The sequence below is a fragment of the Crocuta crocuta genome, unplaced genomic scaffold, assembly GCF_008692635.1.
Source record: "Crocuta crocuta isolate KB4526 unplaced genomic scaffold, BGI_CrCroc_1.0 scaffold3, whole genome shotgun sequence".
Taxonomy (NCBI): Eukaryota; Metazoa; Chordata; class Mammalia; order Carnivora; family Hyaenidae; genus Crocuta; species Crocuta crocuta.
Window position 1 is genome coordinate 9,543,701 of NW_027529934.1, and position 20,876 is coordinate 9,564,576.

General features: G+C 43.2%; 1 protein-coding gene across 1 annotated transcript in view; it reads right to left on the bottom strand.

Moving 5' to 3' along the window:
• The window catches only part of COLGALT2 (collagen beta(1-O)galactosyltransferase 2), a 44,880-nt gene that overhangs the window by 13,824 nt on the left and 10,180 nt on the right, over positions 1–20,876 (bottom strand). The window contains exons 5-7 of the mRNA XM_077763259.1: positions 15,438–15,557; positions 5,079–5,155; positions 989–1,095 (exon numbers count right to left, since the gene is read on the bottom strand). Coding sequence (XP_077619385.1) covers positions 989–1,095; positions 5,079–5,155; positions 15,438–15,557 — 304 coding nt within the window. The remainder of the gene's footprint in view (positions 1–988; positions 1,096–5,078; positions 5,156–15,437; positions 15,558–20,876) is intronic.

A 20,876-nucleotide genomic window follows, 5' to 3' on the forward strand; every position in this document is an offset into this window, starting at 1 on the left:
GCTAGCTTCTTTGGGGGAATTTTGCCAAACATCTAAAGAATTAATACCAATCTTTCACAAACTTTTCCAAAAATAGAAGAGGTGGGAACATTTCCTAACTCATTCTATGAAGCCAGTATTATCCTGATACTGATACCCAAACCAGAAAAAGACATCACAGGAAAACTATAGGCCAATATCCCTTATTAACAGAGACCCAAAATTCTCAAGAAAATACTACCAAACAGAATCCAGCAACATATAAAAAGCATTATACACCATGGCCAAGTGGGATTTATTTCAGGATTATGAGGTTGGTTTAGCACGGGAAAATGAATCAATATAATGCACCTTATCTTTTTTGTGCTCATGTTAAAAGGACCTGGAATAGCATAAACCATCTTGAAAAAGAATGACAAAGAATGACAAAGAAAGGACTCAGACTTCCTTACACATAAAGCTACAGTCATCATGACACTGTGGTACCACTTGGCCTAGAGATCATGATTAAGCAGCCCTGTGATGGGACTCAGGAAGCTGTTCTCTTAACCAGCCACTAAGAACTCTGACATGGTGTCCGGGCCACATTTTGAGAAACATTGGTGAAATTCTCCAGAAGTCATTAAGAACCTTCATAATAGCTTCTAGTCATACTCCTTAGAGCCATTCATACTCCCAGCTAGCATATAACATAGAATGTACATTTTGAAAAAATCTATGCCTTGAAATAAAGTGTCAAATAAAAGGGAAAAGGAACACAAAATAGAACAAAATAATAAACCACAGCAATAACAAAACTCTTCAAGGAAGTCAACCAAGTTCCCATTGTGACTTTCCCGCCATATTCCTGGAAAATGTGACCAGCCCAGACAGGCGATGGCAAGCACCTTGGGCAACAGGATATATAGATCATTAGGCATTTTCCCTCATTTATTTTCTTCAGGTCACCCAAGTTTGGACGCTTTGCGCTAACCACATTTGCAAGGGTTCAACAAAAAACCCAACCCACTTTCCATCCACAGCCTCGACAATCTTGACCTCAATTTCCTGCTCATACAGGGTGCGTAACATCCGGTCCCGTCTGTCCTTTCTGCGCTTGAGGTTGATCATGAAAATCTAATGCAGGAAGAGAAAAAGGAAAAGAAACATAAGTCTTATCTTAGGCTGTTTGAAAAGTTAAGTAAATGTAAAAGACCAAAGTGTCAGTTAGAATAAGGAGTGGAAAAAATAGGGAAAACGGTGGCAAAGGTTTGTTTATATTTCATATCAAGTCAAATGATATAATCCAGAGTTACTTTCAAAACTGAGCCACGTGCAGTGACTTCACCCTCTCTTTGTTTCTCTTGATGGTGGACATGTTTGCCCTGCTCTTGAGATAGAAGAGTTCAAAAAGTTACTCTTCAGGAAGCCAAAGGTGAATTAAACCCAAAACATATAAGACTCAGAGGGAGGGGGTAGGAAGTTTGGCAAGTGTGTTATTTACTGTTATTTACTAAATATTAGCTTTGGCCTGGTCCCTATGTCTCAGTTTCCTTGTCTGTAAAACTGGGGTGATACTGCTCTTATCTCAGTAGTACTAAATACTAGCTACCCTTAGAGTTTATATCCACTGTAATACATTTCAAGTCATCCAAAGAACGAGAAAAATCTAATCTTAACACATCCCTTTTATTTCCAATGATCAAGGTCTCAATTTTAATAGCTGCTTTGCCAGAATTCTTCAGCTCCCCTAGAGGCACGAGAATTTTTCTGAAAGAAGTAAAGAGAAGGGGCCCTGCTCTTGGGGGTAGCCCTTTGAGGAATGGAGACATGGAAAGACATAATTTCCACATCATACTAGTTCATGAAATCCCCCAAAATATGCACTCAGATTTCTTCCCATGAGGGCTGGGTGCACCTGTAACCCCTCAAGTTAGCCCCTAAATTCCTGATGGCTGTCCTAAACACGCACATATCATGAAGGCACTGCAGAGAGTTATGGAGACTGTCCTGACTATTCCCAAATTTAAGGAGTCACAGAATGCTATGACATGAATGCTATTGCGGGTAAGTATGTGTTTTCATAAGGTCCTTTTGCTACAAGGAGTAACAAGCTCACTTTGAACTAGTCCTCTGAGACTGGGAGATTTCAGCTGTCTGCGAGAAATACTGATGAGGAGACGTGTGGGTGGCTCAGTCGGTTAAGCGCACGACTTTAGCTCAGGTCATGGTCTCACAGTTCGTGAGCTTGAGCCCTGTATCAGGCTCTGTGCTGGCAGCTCAGACCCTGGAGCCTGCTTCAGATTCTGTGTCTCCCTCTCTCTCTGCCCCTCCCCCTCGCATGCTCTGTCTCTCTGTGTCTCTCAAAAATGAATAAATTTAAAAAAAAAAGAAAAGAAAAAAGAAAGAAAAAACTGATGAGGAAAAACCTGCAGGAATAAGGATAAATAAATAAAGCCTTTGGCTTTATCCTGCCTTGACCACTCAGATGGCTCTGAGGAAGGCATTTAATGCTTCAGAGTCTGGTTTCCCTGTTTGTAAGAAGAGGGTGTTGAACAACCTCATCTCGCAAGTACAACACAGATTAAAATGTCTATGATATGTGGCTTAGGTAAAGCTCGCTTTATGCTGCGTCCAGAATAAAGAAGAAACTACGGTCTTGTAACCAGCTGGGGTTCAGACTTTACTGGGGGTAAAGTTGTGGTTCACATACTCATTTTTAATGTAATCATCACTATGTTCTATGTGTTGTTACTGGATCAAAAGCTACACTAACTAAACAGTCAATCTTTCCTTACAAAACATTCTCACTTCCATCCTTTTATAAAGCACTGGGCAAGGAAACTGATGGGAAAATGAGATGTCCCCTTTGAAGAAATTATCCACCCGATTTAGGGCAAAGGGAATTAGGGGCATCGTGATTTCATTACTTCTCTTATTTACCTAACTGGGTAATTATTTTTTTTTAAAAGACATAATTTCTGTGGTGACTCTAACTTGCCTTGTTATTTGGGAGTTTATAACTTAATAGATTGTGTTCTTTCACATTTCGTGTTCTTCCTGTTTAGAATCACACCTTGACAGGTCATGTTTCATCCCATGATTTTGAAAGACACAAAAAGGAAGGGGCATTTCCTCCTGTGTACACATGGAGTGACCCGAGGCCTCTCCAGGAGAACAAAAATAAACCCAAACAAAACAAAACAAAAAATGAACAGAAATACAACAAAAAGTCCCCTCAAACCAGAGGCCTCTAGTGTGGGAAGACTAGGAAATAATAATTCAGTCCCAGTTTTCTGCCAGGACAAGTCAATAAAAATTGTAGCCATGAAGAGAAAACACAGACGGCTTGCTCATGCTTAGTGAACAGCAAATAAGGAAAGAGCTGCATGGCCAAACGCAGCCCAGACATCACCACGAGTCATGGAGTACTGGGAGAAAGAAAAAGACCCCCGAAAATCCCTTTTTCCACCATCTTATCTCTGTTCTAGAGCCCGGGGTAATCATTTCCTGTATCTGTATTACTTCCTAGAATTGGCATTTTCCAGAAGGCTTCTAGGGGTGTCCCAGTCCTTACACCCATATCCAAACGGAAAGCCAGAGCTAGAAGATCCTGGGTTTGTCCCATTTGGTTTCCTTTGCTCCGGTCCTCATAGGAATGTGTTTAAAATGAATATATACAAAAACATCTGGGTTCTCTCACCTAGAGAACTGAGGGCTGATGAGAGTTACAGGGAAGGAGGGCTCTAGTGAGCTGTCAAAGCTGGTATAGCGGGCGGTGTGAACCAACCTTCCTGCAGCCTGTTTTCAAGAATTCTTTGCACTTCATTCCGATGCCTCTCAACCACATTAAAGTCATCGCTTCTCATTCTGCCCTCGGTGCAAACAGCGTCACAGCTGCCCTTTTCCACTTAATGTTCATGAAATACTCCCTCCCATTCCTGAAGCCCAGATCCATATCAGTTTTATAGCAGAAATACCAGTTCGCATCCCAGCAGCCTGAAGATGGCTGTACTTTGGGGGGCATGTATTATACGTACAGGGGGAAAAACGGCTTTGTCTTGCATTGGAGCCGTGCCAGTGAGCACAGAGCACAAAGCGTGGCCTACAACATATCCAGAATCCATGGAAAAATTCTATCTCGGTTTATGGATTCCTGAGGCACTTCCCTAATCTCTAGATCATCAAGCTCTTGAATACTGATCAGCAGCTACATGACATAAGGGACCCACAAAGGAGTCGGTGACTTGGAGGCATACTTCTGGCACTCCCAAGTAGCTACCATGACAGGCATTGCTTTATATTCTTGCTTCCTTCTTCATGCAACTAAGACTTAATAGTAGGAGCATGTGGGTGACTCAGTCGGTTTAGTGTCCAACTCTTGATTTTGATCTCACGGTTCGTGGGATAGAGCCCCTCATGGGATTCTCTCTCTCTCTCTATCTGCTCCTCCCCTCCTCATTTTTTTTCTCCCTCTCTCTCAAAAATAAATAAATCAATTAAAAAACAAACATGCAAAAACTTTATAATAAATATGGCCCTTGGAGTGCTATTATGAAGTCCTTGCCCACTGAAAGGCAAAATTCTACTAGAGGTTTCTTTTTTCTCTTTTTCTTTTTCCTCTCAACCCTGCCCTCAACCTTTGTCCATGGAAGAACAGCACAGAGAAAATAAAGCACAGACTGTTCCAGAACGGTTTCCATCCACCAAGAATAAAGTTAAGGTCCTCCAATACCTAAAACATATACCCTCTTACCTGACCCTTGAATCTTGATTGAAAGGTTGACAAAATATAGCAATATCTGCTCCTAGAAAATATGTAATGCACTCAGGACTAAGCAGTAACATCTTTCTAACTACCACAATGCTCCTTTAAACATTTTCTTTTAATTTGGGTATAGTTGACACACAATATTACCTTAGTTCTGGGTGTGTATGGTGCTCTGATTTTTAAGATAAGAAAGTTGAGATGCAACAAAAACTGAGTCATTTTCCCAAGACTCAGTGCCTTTTCCGCAGCCAGGCCGGTCTTGCAAGCTCTCCAATGTGTCATCAGGCTTGTGTTCTAATATAAACGTGCAAGCATGCCACATACATGCACAGGTGTGCACCTTTCCTACCTCATCAAATCCCATCTTGTCTGGATATTTAGGGACAACGGAAACAAACTGGGAAGGTTCCATCGGAGGACGGTCAACTGGAAGAGACAAGAAACACATGGAGTGCTCTGTTAGCAAAAGGCTCAGAGAACAGAATCCCAGCCACACCCCAGACGCCTAGGAAGACAACCCGGATGTCCGGGGCCGGGGGTCACCGCTCAGCAGTTCTCCAGGACTCAGTGGCTACGCGGGAATGCTGATGGTCAGGGTTTCGAGAACACTTGTTTATATGCAGGCTGCAATATTCGCTCCATTTCCCTGAAGACTTATTTTAAGAGGAGATGAGCGTCCGTCTAGGGTAAAGGTTAAGGGTAAAGGCTCTGGAGTCAGATGACCTGAGTCCAAACTTGGTCTGTGAAGGTCTGGAAGGTCAGATGACCTCTCCAAACCTGTTCCTTTAGGTGTTAAATCAAGATAATAAAAGTGTATCTCTTAGGGTCTTAGAAAATTTAAATGAGACCTGTATGCAAAGCACTCATCCCAATAAATTAGCATAATAAAAACTCAGTAACTTGTATGCTATAACTTTACTGTGGCTCATAACGAAAGACCTCAGAACTGGGCCAGACTTCTTCTAAATAACACATTCTCTGTCTATTTTAAAGGGCCAAAGTCTGGGACTATTTTTATCCGTCCAGGCAGGTTTAACTACAGGTATGCAAGAGATCCTTTATTTTGACAGAAACTCGCCTCTGGGGGCCAGCCCACATCCCAGCGCTTGGTACAGAGCTAACAGGTAAATTTCCAGATGGGAGGGACACTGCATCTTAAGTAATAAAAGATCTATTTATTTGATACTCCAAAACAGTTGTCTTTGCGAACTACATGTTTGAAAGGTCGGAAGCAACGCTGAGTGAAGAATCTGAAGAGGCCTTGAAGATTTCTGCAGCTGCAAATTCAAAGTGCTCATTTCGTTTTCCTTAAAGGGATAATACCAAGAAAACCAAGTGAGGGCTGGGAACTGGGGGGTCTGCGGAACTGTTGGGGATGGCCTTCACCCTTCAGCAGTCCCCATCTCCTCCATTCCGGGCCCTTCCTCCCCCTTGAAACGGGTCATGGCTTCCTGAACTGCTGCCTCTCACCTCTGCAAGCCCTTCCCCGACTCCACCCCACGCCCTGCCGCCCCAGCCCCACCACAATGGCCGGAGTAGCAGATGTTGATAAGGGAGAAATCCCACGTTTGAAGTAAGCAGCCTAGAATGAAGTGCTGACAGACAGAGGACAGCTGCCCAGAGGGACATGACGTCTACTCCAGATCTTGCATAAGAAGAAATAAGGCATGGCTGTATGAAGCCAGCGGGGGTTTGTCACTGTTTGATATCCTAGCATAACCTCTGCATCCTTCTGGCTGAGACACTGCCCACAGAGTATTATTTGTTTAAGTTACCCTTCCCTGGGATATTGAAGAGAAACCACGACATCCAGTGTCATTGGCGATCAAATGACATGAAGTTCTAGAAGGTGGTCAGACAGGTTTCCTAAACCAAACCCAAGAGTTGTTAGTCTGGTTACTTCACCCCTGGCCCCTGTCATCCCATTTCTGTGAGTACACAGTGCATGTGTCTCTGTTTCCACTAGAAGCCCGGAATAGTTTGTTCCTTTCTGCTCTACCCCTCTCCTCATCAATTTTTTTATATCAACAAATATTGATTGAGGGGCCACCATGTGCAGCGTTAGGCTTTTAAGAGAAAGAAACTTAACATACAAACTCCTTTTTGTTCATAATGTTGTTTGAGGAGCTGTCTGGCTCTCCCTCCTTGGCCCTTGGAGTTGGGAGGGGGTTATACTTTGAGTTACCCTTTTCATGCTGTTGGTCTCTGTCTGGCACTCACGTAGTCTGTGTGGCTTCAACATTTCAGCCAAAGAGACTGCCATTTTGCTTCCATCAAACACAGGCAGTCACTGCATTCACAGGACAAGTGTCCCCCAAAAGCCACAAGTGGCTAGCTCCTGAAAGCCACCATTGAGCAAAAATATGAGAACTATGCCTGGGTTTTGTCACTGAAGACAGAGCTAAGCCATTAGGAAAGAGAGGGAATGGTACAAGGAAGACATACAAAACTTACTATGCAAGGAAAAGGGATGTGTCTTTACTTCATCAGAGTCAAAGGTAAGGTATATCCCAGCTGCTGTTTGGGGTTATTTTTGACCCCATCATTCCTAATCTGTCAATCCCCCACTGAATCCCTCCCTAGACACAGTGCCCCACTGTGCCAACAACTGGGGAAATATGCTTCTTTGGCTCCTAGTTTCAAGATCTAGGAGTAATCATCATCATAGCTATTCTTGTAGAGATCCTATTACTCACTGAACTCTGGGTTACACGCTCCACACACGTGATCACAAGTATTTTAATCTTCACAACAGGTACCATGGGATAAGTATGAGTGTTCCTCTTTTTACAGATAAAGAAACAAAGGCTTAAATAACTTGCCCAGGGTCACAGAGCTGATAGAACTGGTATGTGAACCTAAGTCTGACTCTTGAACCCTTTACCCCCACTCTGCCTGCCCCCAAAACAGGTCCTTGGTGGCCACTGGCATCAAGTTGGCCTTAGCAACTGGACTCAGGTCACAGGAGCTCAGTTAGCTAAGTCTTTGCTCCTGGGTGACCACTGCTCATTGCCTCTTCTGTAGTCCCTACTGGGGCACACACCGTCCAGTGTACAATGAACCAGCCCAGTCATGCATCCCAAAAGACTGAAGAGATTGTGCTTGTACCAAACCCTAACTAAATCATAATCATTTTGCTATAATCCTAAAGTTGTCCTGAACTTCTTTGTTTGCTGCAGTTACCACCTTAGCTCAGGTCCTCATCACCAGGCCAGGGCTGTTTTAGTATTTTTCAAACACTCGTGCACTTAGTCTTGCCTCATTCTAACTTGTTTCGCACACTATGGTCAAAATCATCTTTTTCAAGCACAGTGTCGTTCGTGACCACAACAGTCACACTTGACAGTCTGCAATTTGTTAAGTGCTTTCCTGGTCAACCACATCACTTATCTTCATTTATTTTTGTGGTTGTTTGTTTTTATAGATGAAGAAATTGAGACCCACCAGAAGGTAGACTTGCCCAAGGTCAAACAGTGAATAAAACTGGTGCCCAAGATCATATAGTGAGTAACTGGTAAGATTATGGGACCTTCTGATTTCACATGCAATAATCTTAATAATCTTTATGTGACATTCTGTTGGTCCAAAATGTTGTTACTGGGGAATGGGCACCTCATGCTCTGGCTTGCAAAGGGAATCTCCTCATGCCACATAAAACCCATTTATTTCTATCACCTTTACAAGATCTAACTTCCTGCCATTCATCCCCCAATTTTCTGTACAGGAAGCACCTTCCCAAATTTTCTGTATAGCTCCTAACATCTGAAATGAGTAAGTCCATGTAGAATGATGGACACGGTGCTTTCAGCAATCATTAGCTCTTGTTGTTACAGTCTCCCACCTCCCGCCCTACCCAGGCTCTTTCCCTCTGATCTCTGAAGCTCTAGTCTGTAATTCATCAGCTCTTTGACATTTTTGGTCCCTTATTTTTTCTGAATGTCTCGTCATCTTTTTATTTTAACTAAAAAACCTGGCTCTCCTTTAAGGACACTGCCTCCCTTTCACCTGTGAGAGTAGAAGCTGATTTTTCTCACCTCCCCCAACTCACTCCAAACTGTTTTCCTTTCATCCCTCAAAACTCCCAGCTTCTCTGAAGTGTAGCTTAGTACCCGCTGTCTCCTAGTCATGCCTCCTCAGCCACTGATGATGACAACCCTTGGTTCACAGTCTTGCTGTCCCTGCCATCATCCTTAAAACCTCAGCATCCACATGGCGACTCACCCAACAACCTGGCTTCTAGGTCCTTGCACCAACCCTCATTCTTTCAGTGACCCACTACCACGTCTGTTTTCATTACATTCTTCATGGTCTCATGTCCATCAGCACCCAATCCAATGGGCCAGCACTCTTAGCCCACTTGAAAAGACCCTTGATTTGCTTCCATTGATCTTGTTTGGTAAGATCACAGTCCTGCTTAAACCTGATTACCCACTTACTCAGCACCAAGAATACTGCAAGAGAAATTCACACAACTGTGTTGACTGAATCACTTTAAAATTGCAACCACAGATGTCAAATTGGCACTCGACACTGCCAAATGATGCAACTACACTTCCATAGTAAATTTACTTTCCCACTCACTGAGAGATCTGTTTTATGCCTTGTCCTCTCTCTCGAAGCCTCTAGCATCTCTCTCAAGCTGATGCACTGCATACTTCATAAAGAAAATACGCAAAGGCGATGTAGACCTTCCTTTCCCTTCTACCTTGGTGCACAAAGCCAGCTTCATGTGCTCCTACACATTCTGTCTTCCCATCTGCTAGAGTGGAAGAAGCGTCTCTGTTCCCACCTAGGACAACTTCTCCAAAATTGTCCTAGATTACAAGGCTTCTTATTTTCTCAAGGACTTCAGCCTTATAACTTCTCTTCTACATCATCCGGTTCTCCTTATAGAGTGGATTTGTGTTAGCATACAAATATGCTAAAATCCTATCTCAACATGCAAAACAAAACAACCTCTCCTTTGATCTCTCACTCCCTTTCGGCCACCATTCTCTCTCTCCCCATCTCAACAAGATTCCACTTTCCCATCTCCCCATTGTCCTCCCTTAGGCTCACTCCAATGGGCTGGTGTCTCCATCATTGCACTGCAGTGGCTCTTATCAAGGTCATCACAGATCTTTATCTTGACAGAACCAATGAGAAGTTCCCTGTCCTTATTTTACTGTGCTCTTCAGCAGCATCTGGCTCCTTTCTGGGACACTTCTCAATTTTTCCTTCCAGATTTTTGGCTGTTTGTCTCCCCTTGAGGATCTGTCCTCTTCCCTCCCTTCTTCTCTTTCTATGATCTTTTACTAAACAAGTATACACTGTTCCATGGCTTCAAATGTCCTTTTAATGCTGATGACTCTCAGATGTCTGCCTCCAGATGGAGTGTCTTTCCTGAACTCCTGACTCATATCCAAATATCTCCTAACTTCTTTACTTGGATGCTTAAAAAATATCATAAGCTCCCATGGCCAAAACTTCCCTCCCCAAATCTTTTCCCATTTCATTAAATGGTATGCCAGGCCACAATTCTGGTGTCCTCTGGATTCCCTGCTTTCCTTCGTGGGCTGCATCTGGGTCTCTGTAAGTCCCATTGGCTCTACGAATAAATATGCCCTAAATCTACCTGCTTCACGTCACCCCCCTGCTACAGGTTGCCTCCCAACCACCGTCTTCTCTCACCAAGAGAGAGGTATTGTTCCTCCTATACTTAAGTACCCACACCACAGACAGAGTGCTCTTTCTAAATGCATAAATAATCTCATGCCACTGCACCCTCCCCTCCCCAATGAAGTCCCATTAGAACAAATCTGAATTTCTTACTGTGATCACAAGGCTCTGCATGATCCAGACACCTCTTCCTTCATGATCTCATCTCCTTCTACTCAACTTCTCATTTTGTGTACTCTAACCACATTGTTCCTTTGTTCCTGGAGCATCACAAGCTCTCCAAACAACCTTTGCAGTGCTTTCTGCTTCGAACACTCTCCTCCCAAATGTTCACGTGGCTGGGTGCTCCCTCAACATATTGTCTGCATCTCTGTGTTGGAATATAAATTCGCTGATGGCAGGGCTCTGCTGACCTTACTCACTGCTGTATCCCCAGCACCGTGAGCAATCCAAGGAACGTAGCAAATGTTTAGTACTTAAAGCCTTACTCTCTCTTCTAAAACCTTCCTTGCCTCCTACTGCTTTGCGGTCAGCATTCTGCCTTAGCAGGGCATTCAGTGGCCACAACAATTAAGCCACCCCAACCTTCAAACTTTATTTTCTTCTATTGTTTAAAGCCAAACCTCTTGGAGGGTGACAATGCTTTTTGAACAGCATCTTGGCTGAGTCTGTTTCCTCTGCTATGGTGCACTCACCATATCATTCCTTCTGTGTAAACCACACACTTCTAGCAAAGCCCAGGTTGACAACCACCAGGACCTGAAGCTCTCGGAGAATATACCTGCCCGAACCATTTCTCACTATTCCGAATTCCAAATGCCCTTAAATCTCCTTTCACAAAGCACTTTCCTGCATCATTGGGATCTTTTTTATGTTTGTCCTGTGTCTCCAGTTAAATACAGACACCCCAAACAGAGAAATGTAAAATGTTTTGAATCCCCAGTACCCTCATAGATTGTAGGAAGGCATTCAGTGTTTGTACGTAAATATAATTCCTGTTTTAATGCTTCAGTTGGTATCATCTATTAGCAGCTGTTTCCTTACTGCCCAGGGGATTCTAGATGCTCAGCAAAGTGCTTTTTAAAAAATTTTTAAAAATAGTTTATTTTTGAGACAGAGAGATGGAGCATGAATGGGGGAGGGGCAGAGAGAGAGGGAGACACAGAAACCAAAACAGGCTTCAGGCTCTGAGCTGTCAGCATAGAACCTGATGCGGGGCTTGAACCCACGAACCGTGAGATCTGACCTGAGCTGAAATCAGATGCTTAACTGACTGAGCCACCCAGGTGCCCCTCAGCAAGGTGCTTTTAACATCTGACCCATCTTTCCTGAGGACACTTGATGGATATAATTTCATTATTAATCCTTAATCCTACAGGGGCCTTCAGTCTGTCTTTCTGCATTACTACCCTCAAAGGCTTATTTTCTAATTATTTTTCTTACTCCAATTGTGTTCTACCTTTTAAAACTCAGAATCTGAAATTTTAACAGAATTATAACTAAAGAAGGTGAATAATTAAATAAAATGGGAGATCAGAAATGGCAGCTATAAATTACAGGGTCTTTTCAGATGAACTCTACTGTAGTGCCGTGCCATACTATTTGTAATTCATAATCATTAAAGACTTTATCGACAATGTGTGCTTCTACACACAAGGCAGCTTCTGTGCTCTCAGTTCTGTGGGGGGAAACGAGAAGGCAAGTCTTTCACTGGCTTCCTCTGAGCTGGCATCTACTTGGAGTCAAGACTGGCAGGCATGAAACACGGGTGACGAGGGGGAGGCGTGGCACATTACCAAGGTCAAACTGAGTCCTAGTAACAGCAACACTTCGGTATTTTATGGAGTTAGGTACATTATTATTATTATTATTATTATTATTTTTTGCTCCACCCAACCGTGCAAAGTAAGTGCTATTATCTTCATTCTACAGATAAAGGAACCAAAGCTCTGGGGGATGGGGGGGTGGACTTCTCCCTCTGGCAGTGACAGGGCTTGGGTTGAAATTCATTGTGCTGCATTCCATTTGGGTGCTCTTTGCAATACAGCTTTCATTCATTTCCTCATTTGTTCTTTCGCTTGTGTGGTCATACTTGGAGCAAATACTTGTTTGGTACTAACCAGATGTCCTGCCCTGTGCTAGGTGCTTGGGATAAAAGGCAATAAGATGCTGCCCTCGTCTAGAACATAGACAATAGGCAGAAACAGTATGTATTAAAGAAATTCACAAAAGAACTTCCTAGGGGCTGGTTCAAGAAATACTGTAACTATGAACCAGCTCCCTATTCAATCCTCATTCCCCACATGAATGCTGGGGCATTTTTTTTCTACATTATGATTATTCTCTATGTACTTAGAGAACAATAGTGTCTGTTGTTGCCTTTCTCAAACCCAAGGACACTGAGATGAGGAAAGACTAGATGGCTTGCAAGCTATCATGCACCTGAACATGCAGAGGCTGTGATGAGAGGAGGGCTTCTCTCCTCGTCCCAGGTATAGTCTGTGCATGTACTTTGTTCAGCACCACTGATGTGCCCCGGGTCTATTGAGCTGACTGATACTTTGCAAACAGAAGCTTATATAAATACCGTAGGAGAATCGGCTATTTAAAGGAAATTTCTGGTAAATTTTTAAATTTATTATTGACTTCCTTACCCTCGGTCGCAACCAGGTTTCTTAAAAGAATTCTCTGCTTTTTCTTTATTTCCTTCTTAATTACTTCTACAGCACTTTGAATCAGATCTGATTCAGCCTTTTCTGAAACTATTCTTGTTATGGGCATTAGCTGAAAAAATCCACTGGACTTCTTTTTCAGTCTTTATCGTACTTGAACTTCCTTCCACATCTCATGCTCCTGTTTTATTGAAATTCTGTGACATCACGTTATCTTGTTATTGAATCCCAACTCAACGTCTTTAGGCTTGGTAGATTCAACTCTCCATCTACTCACTGGGCATGTCAATCTAAACTCACTTGTTCATTTATTCATTCAATTAGTCAACAAGTCTTTACTGGGTGTCTACTGGGTGACAGGCAAAGGGCTACGCCTTGAGATGAACATTATGGAACAGCTTCGAAAGAAAAGGTATTAACTCTTCTAGAAGTCCTCTGGAAAGCCATCTGGTCCTGGAATCGTTTTTTGGGAGATATTTGATTACTAACTTGATTTCTTTACTGGTTATGGGTACGTTCAAATTTTCTATTTCTTCTTGTTTCAGTTTTGGTAGTTTATATGTTTCTAGGAATTTGTCCATTTCTTTCAGATTGCCCATTTTATTGGCATATAATTGCTCATAATATTCTCTTTTTATTGTTTTTATTTCTGCTGTGTTGGTTGTGATCTCTTCTCTTTCATTCTTGATTTTATTTATTTGGGTCCTTTCCTTTTGCTTTTTGATCAAACTGAACTGGTTAGGGATTTACCAATTTTGTTAATTCTTTCAAAGAACCAGCTCTTGGTTTGATCTCCTCTACTGGGGTTATTTTTTTCAATAGCATTGATTTCTGCTCTAATCTTTATTATTTTCCATCTTATACTGGTTTTGAGTTTTATTTGCTGTTCTTTCTGAGATGAACATGATGAACAAGGCATTTATTGTCTGAGGGTGGGGAGCAGGAAATAGATATTCACAGGCAACTCAATGAATCTAAAAATGAACTCCTGGTTTTTTTCCCAAATGTCTCCTTTATTCTACATGCTCTATACCATTTAAAACTTTTACTGTTATCTCAAAACACTCGTCAGAACTTAGAAGTTTTTCTCTGTTTCCCTTTTGCTTAGCCACAAACTCTTGGTTAAGTTCCTTCAAGCCTATGTCATAAGATTCTCCTAATCTCTTCCTTCCTCTCCATTCCCTCCGCTCCTGCCCTGGCTCAGATCCTCACCATCTTTTGCCTAGGTTACCATGTAATGCCAAAAATGATCTCTTTGCCCCTGACCTGAGCCATCTACTTCCCCACCCTACTCCAGATATACTTCCCTTACCATGAGAGTAACCGTTCAAAATCCAGATTTCAATTCAACATTTCTCTGCTAAGAATCCCTTTAAAAGTTCTTCTCTTTTCAGGACAAGTCCAAAACCTCCTTATACATTGGAAGTCCTTCTGGCTGGGCTCTTGCCCATTTTCCAGCCTCACTTCCTGCTGTGCCTCCTCAGCCACCGTCACTGCCCACATACGCACCTCCTATACTCCAGTGATGAATAACATAATTTCTCAGATGCTGCATGAAAATGAACTGCAAGTATTCCCTCCTTTGGAAAACCATTTCCAACATCCTCCCCTACACAGGGTTTCACCATTACCTTCTCCTGTAGCCACCACTGAACATTATATATGATCATTATGATACTGAGGGATTATTGAGCATTTACCAATTCTGGTCTCATGCTAGACCCAGAGGCAATAACGATGCAGCGTTTAAAAACATGAGTTTTGCATACAGCAAGATTGATTAAAATCCCAATCTGTCATTTGTTTAGCAAAATGATCTAGACAAGTTACTTACACTCTTTACCTCTCAATTTCTTCATCTTTAATACGGGGATAATAAAAACCCTGTCATTGATTGTTGTTAGGATTAGTCAGACATATACAAAAAACGCTTAGCATAGTATCTGTTACATGATAACCTATTATTAAGTTGAAGTCATAATTATTGTTGTTAGACTTTATTATTATTAGACTTTGTTTGCCCCCAAATGCTAAAGCTTTATCTCCATTTCATAACTAAGGAGGTTAGAAAGCACTAAAAGTTTCGAGTTTAAATCCACACCACAAAACATCATTATAGCCCTTCTGATATGGTACAAAATGTATTTACTGTGTACCCAGCTCTCTACCTGGATCAGAAGCTCATTAAGGGCAGACCTTGTCATATTCATGTGTCACACAGGAAAAGCTTAAGAACAAATGAACCAATGAATAGTTATGGTTCAGCCCAGGCAGACGGATGGCCATGAGGGTACAGTCCTGGGAGAAGGGAAAGGTGGCTGGTGTGGTCACGGCAGCCATGGAATAAGAGCCAGCCCCCGGGCTCCTGGGCCACTCACTCATGGCTTCTATCTGCACGTGGATGAAGGTCTCGATGTCCTCCTGCAGGGTCTGATGGGGCTTCAGGGGGATGGGCAGGTAGCCATAGTGCTCTTTGTTGCAGAGGTACATCTGGATGCCTGAGGACCCAAGAGAGAAATAAAGGGACCAATCAGAACACACGGTTCTTAATTCTCTAAAGACAAGTAAGGGGGAAAAAGATTGGACTGCGGCTAAAGCTGAGTTTGGCACTGGCAATGAACAAGTAGTTGTTTCAGACACTGCCCGTAGACCTCAAAAATGCTCTTTATTAAGAAAATTTAACACAGCATTGGGGGCTAATAAAAACCGGGGGCCATTCTTTAGCTCAGAGGAAATTGACTTTTTTCTCTCTGAAGAAAAAGCATACCCGTGGTCTGAAATGAACACTAAAAGCATGAAGGGATCAAAAGGAGGCAAGGAATTCCCATTCCAGAGAACAGAATGGAACACTGTAGTCTGCCTACAGGAAATAACAAGAAGATGAGGAATAAAATCCACATTTGATATGAAAGCAAACAGGAAAATCCTGTGAGGCTGACAGATTATTAAAGCTAAACCTAGGCATATGGAGAACAAAAAACAAAACAAAACAAAACAAAAATGAAGGGAAGTTAGAATTCTTCACGGTTCTCCAAGGCTTTATTTCTTCTCTTAGCAGGTGTGGATTTGGAGTTAACCAACAGACGTGAAACTTGTATAAGAGATTCAGAAAGGGACAAAAGAAGACTGCAATTCAAGTCCTGTTAAGAACCTGTCGAACACCAATGCCAGAAACATGCCTCAGCCCTCCAGTGTTCAACACTGGTCTTAAGGCCCTACACGGCTAACCCCAGGAGGAGCACAGCATCTGTGCAGAAAATCAGGAGTATAGGAATCAAGAGGGTCTCACAGAGATCCAACAGCTGATAGTCCTGACTAATGGAAAGATTGCTTAGTTAAAGAAATGAGTCTGCCAAGCTCTGGTCCGTGTGTCCAAGCTTCTGATGTGTTAATGGCCATAACTACCTATGCCTTCCAGAGACAGAATTATCTGCACAGTGACTTCTCTATGTCGTGCAGATGAAATTTCCTCCAGTCAGCGGTATCACCTGTCAGATCAGGTGATGCTGTCTCATGGCATTAACAGAGAAGAACTGGGGAAGAAAAGAGCCTTTAGCCTCCTCCTCACTGAATCTGTGAGCAAATCAGGGCTGGTCCAGTAAGAGCGGTCACTTCAGAGCACTTGCTCTGCCAAGTAAACTCACTAACTCTGCTTTTGCCCACACAAATACTTCAGGGTTACTTCAAACCAAAATGTACCCCCTTGCAAAGTCCTGATGAGCTCGGGAAGCGGGAGGAAAATGATTTCATGTTTAGGTAGCCTTTCTATCCTAGTTTTACCATGCAACTTTTCAAAGCTTCAGTCAAAAGGGGAGATGAGACTTAGCCAAGCTGTCCATCAAATGTGAAGGGACAAGAAAGGCATTTTCACACAGCAAGGTCATAAATATTTACTTACCATCACACTTTCTCACAAAGTGACTGGTTGATGTGGAAAAAGGAGAAGGAGGGGGAAGAGGAAGGAGAAGGAGAAAAAGAGGGGGCGGATTACAGGAAACAAGGACGCCCTGAGACATAACTGACGGGAGGGTCAATGTAACGGAGAAGGGAAGGGGGTCCCGGGTTGAGAGCTTGGCACCACTCAGATAACTGTGCGTCAGAAGATTCCAGAAGAGACATCTTCACAAACATGCAAAAATAACATCTGATAAATCTGACCATTCAAAGAGATGTTTTAGACAACTAGGGCTTAGTTTTAGATTGTATTAGTAATAAAACTAAGGGGGAAAAGGCAATCATTAAGTTAAATATGGAAGGAAATCTAACCATAGTCCATAAGTGGCTCAGCTTGGAATTAGAGTCACATAATTATAACAGCAAAAAGACTGTCCATTGATCTGTCTTAAATTACCATGGAACTTTCTCGAGAGGACAGGGTGTTGGGAGGAATGCGTTTGCATTGAGGGAACACAGGGAGGAGAGAGAGCTACTTCCTCCCCTTCCGTAGTGGACAGTCAATGGATAACGCCCAAAGTAAGGCCAGAGAATCAAGAAGTAGCAACATTATCATATTATTTAGAAACATGGATATAATATTGCACATCTATCATCATCTCAAAGAGTTAAAACTTCCTGTCTTTGGGGTGCCTGGGCAGCGCAGTCAGTTAAGTGTCTGACTCCTGATCTCGGCTCAGGTCATGACCTCATGGGCTGTAGGATCGAGCCCCGTGTCGGGCCCCACACTGAGTATGGCACCTGCTTGGGATTCTCTCTCTCCATCTCTCTCTCTAGTCCTGTCTCTCCCCCTCAAAATAAATAAATAAACTTAAAAAAAGTGTCTCTCTTCTAGAAGAGGGGAATGATGGTACAGGGGAGTGATGTGCAAGAGATTTCTAATTTTATAATAAACCTTGAGGGACTATTTGAATTCTTTCAACTATGTGCATGGATCCTTTGATAAAAATGACAACTTTTAAGGGAAACGTGTTAACAATTAAAGTCTATGAAGGAATCTGGTACTCTCAGTGAAAGCTACCTCTGGAGAAAACAATTTTCTTTCCCTGTGAAAAAGAATGGTAAACAAAACTATACCTTGAAGTTCTGTACTTGAAATATGAAAATAGCAAATATTTTCTTGTACTCACTAGTACCTTCTTACCTGGATTGGTATGCTTATTTTTATCCTCGGTGATGAGAGACCAGCTCCAGAGGGACGATGACGTGTCCATGGTCATACAGTAAGTCATTAGCATGAAACCTCTGTCCTTCTAGAGAGCCAATGCTAAGTATCTTTCTATCTGCCTAGGGTTCTGAAGCCCAGGCTCCGAACCAGTAATGACTCTGGGTTGCCATCCTTGCATCGGGACGGCATGTCCGGTTACTACCAGTGATGTGCAAGAGGCAGATCTGAAGGCCTGTCGCCCACATCTCTTGCCTTTTTTGACTCAACGGCAGACATTCAGAAGATGACTCGCTGGCGCCAGAGACGGTTCCTGTGGCCATGATACAAAGCCCACATCTCTGGCCACAATGGGCCATGAACTCCTGACGCTGGCTTCACTATAGCCACAGAGACTCTTCTGTGACGCCTGTGCTCTCTTCTGGGGCCAGCTCCGCAGCCGCTCCGCCACACTTGGACTGTGTCTCTCCCTCATCAACCTCGCGTGGCGATGACTGGAGTCAGAGGTGAAGGGTTAAAGATCAAGGTCTGCGGTTGGATGGGCCCCCTGGGAATATGCAGACCCTTTATTTCCTTTTGGACATTTAAAAAATGGTGCTTCAGTGGATGAAACACAGCCAGGGAGCTTCACAGAGAGAGAACTAGAGTGCACAAATTATCTTTCATCAAGACTCTTGCAAGGGAGAAGGGAAGTGCTTTGCTTTGGATCTCAGAAAGGAAAAGCATCCTTGGGCTGTGTAGGCCTCCCAGGCTCATTCTTATCTCTCCCGGAAATACTTCAAGAGAAGTTCAAGTGCCAGCAGGGAACCACAGGACTATCAGGAAAGCTCTTTCATTCCCCCAAGCAACGATTCTTTCCTGCTTGACTCCTGACCTGTTCGCGGTTTATACCACCGACGCGACCCTCAGCTCTCCTTGTTTCACAGCTATTACTCATGCTTCCACATGTAAAGATATTATCTCCCCAAGTAACACAGAGCCAGACACAATCCTAGGCACAAAGGCAAAGCCTAGAGTATCGAGTCCCTCTCCTTTCTTTTCTACCTCCTCTCTCCCCAACTGAATCGTCCAACAGCTTTGGGCCTCTCCACCTGTTTTCAGGGTCCTGGGAAGGCCTATGCGGAGTCTGACCAATAAAAAATGAAGTCCGAGCAAACAGGCCAACCACAGGACAGAGCTGAAAAATTCCTATCCGGCCTGTGTCACCTCTCCAGACCCAAACCCAGTTGTTGGTTGAAAAACTACATCATAATAATTTAGTGCACGGGCCACAAGAACACCTTATGCAATGACTACAAAAGGGGACTCTGTTAGGCAAGGACCATTATTGTAATTGTGAAGAGTCACTTTCTTGGAACATCCTTACTTGCAAGTGCTGAAGCAAAGGGGCTGGCACACTAGAAGGAATGAGAAGGCCTCCGAGTCTGCTTCCCATCCTGGAGAAGTCAGAGCAAATCACGGGCCATGTTAAAAGAGGCAGTTTCTATTAACACCGACACGAGAATCTTCATAAAAACTGCCAGTCCAGATGAGGCTAAGGACCCTGCTTTTGCCTTGACATGGAGCTAAAGAATGCCTACATCAGGCCAAAGGGTCCAAATGGCTCTAGCAGCCAAGGGAAAATAGCCTTCCACGTTTGCACCAAATATTCTCACTTCTACCAAATCTACCAAATCTCTTTAAAGATGGCCTGATGTGTGAGCTGTGGCTTGAATTTGTATTAACATTCTCACCCACCAGCAAGCTGCCTCAATTGCCTGGGGTCCTGATCTCAGTCACCCTAACTTATATGGCCGCATGAGTTTATTCACCATCTGCCTACTTTCTAAACTCACTCTGCTGGCACTGAAATGGCACATTTCTGGCTCATTGTTGATGATACCTGACTTCTCTCAGGAAGGTCTGAAATACAGCTTTGCTTTAGGAATGTCGTGTATCTTCCTGTTGAGTTGCCTTAGTGAATTAAATCCTCCCTGACTGCGTGTGCAGGGTGGCACAAGAGAAATAACTTAGCCTCCTACTGAACTTGTCTTCCTCAAAAGGCCTACAGGCCCCACTGGAAATGCTTCCCAGTGGTTCTTGAAAGACTAAGTCTGGCTCTGCCTTTCCTTCCATGAGCACTGTGGCAGAGGCTTCGGGGTGAGTCCATAAATCTGTCCTCTTCTCTTCTGGAGTAAGAGAACTGGGGTTCTAGGCTGTATAGAGTAAAGATCATGTTCTGAGTCTCGCTTACAGCTGTGTGTTGACCGGTGACTAAGTTCTGGCTAACACGATCTGCATGGAAGTGATATGGTCAACTCCTTAACTGAAGAAGTGCCTTCCCTCTCTGGTTTTTACTTGATGCCATATGGATGCGGCATCTTGAATCAAAAAATTAAGGACAATACCTCATGGAGGATGGAGAAGCGACAGAGAAGGATCCTGGGTCTCTGAAAACTTTGGGGAACAGAGCCACTGTACCATCTCAGACTTTTTAAAGAAGAAATAACTTCTGATTTCAAAGTCTGAAGTATTTGCCAGTGTTGTTTTGGGCCACTGTCGCAGTTTCCTAATTAATGGAAAAATTCCTTATCATGAAGAAAATTATACAGTCACACCATTGAGAACCAGTCACCTGCTCATGGCTCTCCCCACGAGCACTGTCTTCCCAGCACTCAAAAAGAAGACAGTGAGTGGGGCTCCTGGGTGGCTCAGTCGG